A 7,500-nucleotide genomic window follows, 5' to 3' on the forward strand; every position below is an offset into this window, starting at 1 on the left:
ACGACGTTAACAGCGTTTCACCCCAATTACCATCATCAAAATATTGCAAGCGGAAGGCTCTTATACTGAAGAGGTGAACGTTGACAAAGAACACCACAATTCTGACGACGGAAGCTAAAGGTTGAGTCATTCAGACACCCACTGGACATCCGAGGGGTCTGTGTAGAGGAGAAGAGAGGACTGGCCGTACTGAGTGAGTTAAAAGAAACATTCGATACTATCTTTTTTTTCGCAAAGCCACACCCAAATATAACCATTTAAGAATATTCCCGTCTGACAATTTCCAGAAAGTGAAATAATGATAATAATGATAATTGGTATTTACATAGTGTTGAATCTTGTGCAGGGATAAATCAAAGCGCTTTCAAACCAGTCATTCACACGCATGCATAACTCTACTCGAGAAACTGAAGACTGTTATTGTTTTTCGCAGACTGGCTTTGCAACCTCAAGTGTAAGAACGGCGGTTGGTGCGAATGGACCTTCTCTGGACGTGAGTGCCAGTGTCCGTGGAACTATTTCGGACATCGCTGCGAACATAAACGTAGGTTCACTTACAGCTTCTAGTGTGTGTGTGTGTGTGTGTGTGTGTGTGTGTGTGTGTGTGTGTGTGTGTGGATCGATATATATATATATATATATATATATATATATATACAGAGAGAGGGAGAGAGAGAGAGAGAGAGAGAGAGAGAGAACCAGTCACCATTTTTGTTAAAACCTGAAGTGCTCTCCCATATAGAAAATCAATATTCTAATTATCTAAAAATATACACAGACGGATCTGTTCTAGAAGATGGTAATTCAGGAGCGGCTTTTGTAATTCCTTCATTTAGAATAGAAAAACTATACTATATTGGTAGACAATATTCCATTTTCACAGCTGAACTTATAGCCATACTTATGGCCTTAAATTATATTTCAGACATTCCGAAAACAGTCAGTGAAATTCTATTACGTGTAGACTCGAAGTCAGTATTACAAGCTATAGAATCTCCAAATTCAAAGAAGCGAATTGAGATGACAGTGGAAATAAAACATATTATTCACCAACTGACAAAACAGGGCATTAAAATAACTTTCTGTTAGGTACTTTCGCACTGTGGAATATCTTCAAATGAGTGGGTAGACCAAGCAGCTAGAAGAGCAGCACGTAATTTCGAAGGCGCAATACAACTTGACATCCAGTTAGATCTACATGAATGGATTAGCTGTATAGAAAATGTATCTAGAAATCGATTTCAGAAATTACTTATAGATTCAAATAATCAATATTACCAATGTCGTGTAAACACAAAGAATGCAGCTAATCCCAAACATTTTCTAAATTTGACACCAGCAGCACATTCAAGACAAATTACAAGTCTAATGTATAGAATTCGTTTAAATGCCTTTCGTACAAAAATTTCTAAAAATATAAAATGTATATGCGGTAAGCAAATAACTGTAAGTCATCTACTCATTCATTGTCCGAGCATAAGACAGTTAATTCCTAAAGATGTAGTTGATGACTTTTCTTCCAATATTTCATTAGCCACTGAAAAAAATTTGAATGATTATTCATTGCTTAGAATGTTTTCGGAAATTTTAAACTCCAGTCCAGTTGGTATTCTCCTTTGATGTGTTATAATTAATGTTGTTATTTATATTTACATTGTTGTAGATTAATACTTGTTGATATGCATATACATATTCTCCTTCCCATGACACCTCATTCAATACACACCACAATCTCTTTAGACGTTTCTTCTTATAATATACTTTTCCACTGATACATAACATGGATACTTTTTTTTACACTAATATTCACATGCATTCTCTTTCCTTTATCCACTTCTTTACTCCTTTCCGTCTAAAAACACTTATAGTGAATAGACGTTAAACTGAAGATAATATATATATATATATATATATATATATATATATATATATGTATGTATGTATACATAGATAGATAGAGAGAGAGAGAGAGAGAGAGAGAGAGAGAGAGAGGGTGGGAGAGAGAAAGACAGACATAGATAGATAGATAGATAGATAGATAAATAGATAGATAGATAGAGTGACAGACACAGCCACTGACACAGCGACAGATAGATAGACAGACAGACGTGCAGACTGATAGACAGATAGACAGACACACACAGAGACAGAGGCAGACAGATAGATAGACAGAGAGACACACAGATAGATAGAGACAGACAGACAGACAGGCAGGCAGAGAGACGGACAGACAGACTGACATTCAGACAGAGTGGCAAACAAGACACACCGACAGACAGGCACACTAAATGAAACAGATCATTATGATGGACAGACAAGACAGACAAACTGATTGGACTGATTAATGGAATGATTGACTGATGGACTGATTAATGGAATGATTGACTGATGAACTGATTAATGGAATGATTGACTGATGGACTGATTGATGGAATGATTGACTGATGGACTGATTGATGGAATGATTGACTGATGAACTGATTAATGGAATGATTGACTGATGGACTGATTAATGGAATGATTGACTGATGGACTGATTAATGGAATGATTGACTGATGAACTGATTAATGGAATGATTGACTGATGGACTGATTGATGGACTGATTGACTGATGGACTGATCAATTGATGGAATGATTGACTGATGGGCTGATCAATTGATGGACTGATTGACTGATGGACTGATCAATTGATGGAATGACTTATTGATCGGTGGACTGGCAGTCGTGGATTTTGACGGGCCGTGGTCCCCGTGGTCTGCGTGCTCCAAGTCCTGTGGGTTTGGAACCCGGACCCGAAACCGAACCTGTGATTCCTTCTTCGGCTGCTTTGGTTCCAGCGAGGAGAACACAACGTGCAACACACACCCTTGTCCCTGTGAGGGTTTTGGTTTTGTTTTTATTTGCTTTGTGTGTGGCTTGTCTGTCTGTCTGTCTACCTGTCTGCTTGTCTGTCTGTCTACCTGTCTGTCTGTCTGCTTGTCTGTCTGTCTACCTGTCTGTCTGTCTGCTTTTCTGTCTGTCTACCTGTCTGTCTGTCTGTCTGCTTGTCTGTCTGTCTACCTGTCTGTCTGCTTGTCTGTCTGTCTACCTGTCTGTCTGTCTGTCTGCTTGTCTGTCTGTCTACCTGTCTGTCTGTCTGCTTTTCTGTCTGTCTACCTGTCTGTCTGCTTGTCTGTCTGTCTACCTGTCTGTCTGTCTGTCTGCTTGTCTGTCTGTCTACCTGTCTGTCTGCTTGTCTGTCTGTCTACCTGTCTGTCTGTCTGCTTGTCTGTCTGTCTACCTGTCTTAGTCTTTTGTGAAGGACTATGACTCTCAAACTAGGAGGCAAAATTGCACTGGCTCTTAGTGCTGCAGCCTTGTGGGCTTGTTGGCCTTTGGGAACCATCCCAACGCCGACTGTCCTAAAACCCTCTTGGCCGAGAGAGTGGGGATGTAACTTGGGCAAGACGCTCTCCACTATAATCAAACTCTAGCCCAAATAGTCGGAACAGCAGTTGCCTCCTCTGCTGTTCTGATGGTCATAGTCGGACACGACTGACTATCACCTGTCTGTCTGTCTGCTTGTCTGTCTGTCTAACTGTCTGTCTCTCTGTCTGCTTGTCTGTCTGTCTGTCTACCTGTCTGTCTGCTTTTATGTATGTCTACCTGTCTGTCTGTCTGCTTTTCTGTCTGTCTGTCTGCTTGTCTGTCTGTCTAACTGTCCGTCTCTCTGTCTGCTTGTCTGTCTGTCTACCTGTCTGTCTGCTTTTATGTATGTCTACCTGTCTGTCTGCTTTTATGTCTGTCTACCTGTCTGTCTGTCTACCTGTCTGTCTGTCTGTCTACCTGTCTGTCTGTCTGCTTGTCTGTCTGTCCACCTGTCTGTCTGTCTACCTGTCTGTCTGTCTGCATGTCTGTCTGTCCACCTGTCTGTCTGTCTACCTGTGTACATGTCTGTCTACCTGTCTGTCTGCTTGTCTGTCTGTCTACCTGTCTGTCTGTCTTCTTGTCTGTCTGTCTGCTTTTCTGTCTGTCTGTCTGTCTGTCTGTCTACCTGTCCGATGTCATTGAACCTTCTTCCTCAGGCTACGTTCACATTTAGCACAGCCAGCCAGTTGCTGCCAGAAGCTGACAACAGCTTACGGAGAACTGAGCGCATGTAATTTTGCGCTTTCTCGCCATGAATGCCGGCGATAAGTGTTCACACTGGCCACCAGCCATCTCCAGACAGCTCTTTGTTTTGTCGCGAGCACGCAAAGGAGACGGATGGAAGGTTCAAGGGACGGAAGTTCGTTTATTTATTTATAGTCTGTTCATTTAAGATTTTTTTTTTATATATATACTTCATTTATTTTATTTTAATTTTTTAATTATTATTTACTTTTATTTTATTTATTTATTTCTTATTTATTTATGATTTTATTTATTTATTTATTTATTTTATTATTTATTCTTTTTTTCTTTTCTTTTTTTTTTGGGGGGGGGGGGTGTGGGGGGGTGGGGGGTGGGCTTTTTTTTCTCTCAAGGCCTGACTAAGCGCGTTGGGTTACGCTGCTGGTCAGGCATCTGCTTGGCAGATGTGGTGTAGCGTATATGGAGTTGACCGAACGCAGTGACGCCTCCTTGAGCTACTGATACTGATACTCATGTAAGATGATGATATTAGACTGAAAACAAATAATAATAATAATAATAAATAATATTATTATTATTATTATTATTATTATTATTATTATTATTATTATCATTAATTAGAAAAGGGACGGAACTCTTCTATAAAATCAGTAGTAGCATGAATCAGTAATTATTCGATTCTACCGTCTGGAGAGCACCTTAGCTGACATCAACTGGCTGTGTGTGACTGAAGTGTGTTGCCGTGTCAGGCTGACGGCAACTGGCTGTGTGTGACTGAAGTGTGTTGCTGTGTCAGGCTGACGGCAACTGGCTGTGTCTGACTGAAGTGTGTTGCTGTGTCAGGCTGACGGCAACTGGCTGTGTGTGACTGAAGTGTGTTGCTGTGTCAGGCTGACAACTGTCTGACTGAAGTGTGTTGCTGTGTCAGGCTGACAACTGTCTGACTGAAATGTGTTGCTGTGTCAGTCTAACAACTGTCTGACTGAAGTGTGTTGCTGTGTCAGGCTGACGGCAACTTGCTGTGTGTGACTGAAGTGTGTTGCTGTGTCAGGCTGACGGCAACTGGCTGTGTCTGACTGAAGTGTGTTGCTGTGTCAGGCTGACAACTGTCTGACTGAAGTGTGTTGCTGTGTCAGGCTGACAACTGTCTGACTGAAATGTGTTGCTGTGTCAGTCTAACAACTGTCTGACTGAAGTGTGTTGCTGTGTCAGGCTGACGGCAACTTGCTGTGTGTGACTGAAGTGTGTTGCTGTGTCAGGCTGACGGCAACTGGCTGTGTGTGACTGAAGTGTGTTGCTGTGTCAGGCTGACAACTGTCTGACTGAAGTGTGTTGCTGTGTCAGGCTGACGGCAACTGGCTGTGTGTGACTGAAGTGTGTTGTGGTGTCAGGCTGACGGCAACTGGCTGTGTCTGACTGAAGTGTGTTGCTGTGTCAGGCTGACAACTGTCTGACTGAAGTGTGTTGCTGTGTCAGGCTGACAACTGTGTGACTGAAGTGTGTTGCTGTGTCAGGCTGACGGCAACTGGCTGTGTGTGACTGAAGTGTGTTGCTGTGTCAGGCTGACGGCAACTGGCTGTGTGTGACTGAAGTGTGTTGCTGTGTCAGGCTGACGGCAACTGGCTTGGCTTAGCGTAAACTTAGCCTTACCATCGTAGTCGTATTTGGATCGGGGCTGCTGGTCAATATCACCGAACTTTCTTGCTCTTGTTCTTGTTCGCTGTCTCACAACGCTAGCTGCAAAGTGGGGAAGCTGGGGTGAGTGGGGCACCTGCTCACAGACCTGTGGAGGGGGAAACAAAACTCGAACCCGACAGTGCCCGAAGGAAACTGTGTCTGGTCCTTGCGAGGGCGAGGCGTCACAGACCATAGAGTGCAACACACAGGGCTGTCCCGGTTAGTTGGTGCTGGTGGTGGTGGTGGTGGTGGTGTTGGTGTTGGTTGGTGGTGGTGTTGGTTGGTGGTGGTGGTTTTGGTGTTGGTGTTGTTGTTGGTGGTGGTGTTGGTTGGTGGTGGTGTTGTTGGTGGTGGTGTTGATGTTGTTGATGTTGGTGTTGGTGGTGTTGATGTTGTTGGTTGGTGGTGGTGGTGTTGGTTGGTAGTGGTGGTGGTGTTGGTGTTGGTGTTGGTTGGTGGTGGTGGTGGTGGTGGTGTTGCTTTTAACGTTGGTGTTGGTGATGTTGGTTGGTGGTGGTGGTGTTGGTGGTGTTGTTAACGTTGGTGGTGGTGGTGTTGTTGGTGGTGGTGGTGTTGTTGGTGGTGTTGGTTGGTGGTGGTGGTGGTGGTGGTGTTGTTGGTGGTGGTGGTGTTGGTGTTGGTGTTGGTTGGTGGTGGTGGTGGTGGTGGTGTTACTTTTAACGTTGGTGTTGGTGATGTTGGTTGGTGGTGGTGGTGTTGGTGGTGTTGTTAACGTTGGTGGTGGTGGTGTTGTTGTTGGTGGTGGTGTTGTTGGTGGTGTTGGTGGTGTTGGTTGGTGGTGTGGTGTTGGTGTTGTTGTTAACGTTGGTGTTGGTGATGTTGGTTGGTGGTGTTGGTTGGTGGTGTTGTTGTTGGTGTTGGTGGTGTTGGTTGGTGGTGGTGTTGTTGGTGTTGGTGTTGTTGATGTTGGTGGTGGTGTTGGTGTTGGTTGGTGGTGGTGGTGGTGGTGTTGTTGTTGATGTTGATGTTGTTGTTGTTGTTGGTGGTGGTGGTGGTGTTGGTGTTGGTTGGTGGTGGTGGTGGTGGTGTTGTTGATGTTGATGTTGTTGTTGTTGTTGTTGGTGGTGGTGGTGTTGGTGTTGGTTGGTGTTGGTGTTGTTGGTTGGTGGTGGTGGTGGTGTTGTTGTTGTTGATGTTGGTGGTGGTGTTGTTGGTGTTGTTGGTGTTGGTGTTGTTGATGTTGGTGGTGGTGTTGGTGTTGGTTGGTGGTGGTGGTGGTGGTGTTGTTGTTGTTGATGTTGATGTTGTTGTTGTTGGTGGTGGTGTTGTTGTTGGTGTTGGTGTTGTTGTTGGTGGTGTTGGTTGTTGGTGTTGGTGTTGTTGTTGGTGTTGTTGTTGGTGGTGTTGGTGTTGTTGGTTGGTGGTGGTGGTGTTGTTGTTGGTGTTTTGTTGGTGGTGTTGGTTGGTGGTGGTGGTGTTGGTTGGTGGTGGTGGTGTTGTTGTTGGTGGTGTTGGTTGGTGTTGGTGTTGTTGTTGGTTGGTGGTGTTGGTTGGTGTGGTGTTGTTGTTTATGTTGGTGTTGGTGTTGTTGTTAATGTTGGTGTTGGTGATGTTGTTGGTGTTGTTGTTGATGTTGTTGATATTGATGTTGTTGTTGGTGTTGGTGTTGGTGGTGTTGGTGGTGTTGTTGTTGATGTTGGTGTTGGTGGTGTTGGTGGTGGTGGCGGTGTGTATGATGATGGTGATG

At 43.9% G+C, this 7,500-nt stretch overlaps 1 protein-coding gene across 1 annotated transcript in view; it reads left to right on the plus strand.

The window, feature by feature from the left end:
* Positions 1 to 7,500, plus strand: part of LOC143302059 (coadhesin-like) — a 28,317-nt gene that overhangs the window by 10,620 nt on the left and 10,197 nt on the right. Inside the window, exons 3-5 of the mRNA XM_076616556.1 lie at positions 434 to 544; positions 2,725 to 2,877; positions 5,853 to 6,011. Coding sequence (XP_076472671.1) covers positions 434 to 544; positions 2,725 to 2,877; positions 5,853 to 6,011 — 423 coding nt within the window. The remainder of the gene's footprint in view (positions 1 to 433; positions 545 to 2,724; positions 2,878 to 5,852; positions 6,012 to 7,500) is intronic.

This window comes from Babylonia areolata, chromosome 28 (assembly GCF_041734735.1).
Source record: "Babylonia areolata isolate BAREFJ2019XMU chromosome 28, ASM4173473v1, whole genome shotgun sequence".
Lineage (NCBI taxonomy): Eukaryota > Metazoa > Mollusca > Gastropoda > Neogastropoda > Buccinidae > Babylonia > Babylonia areolata.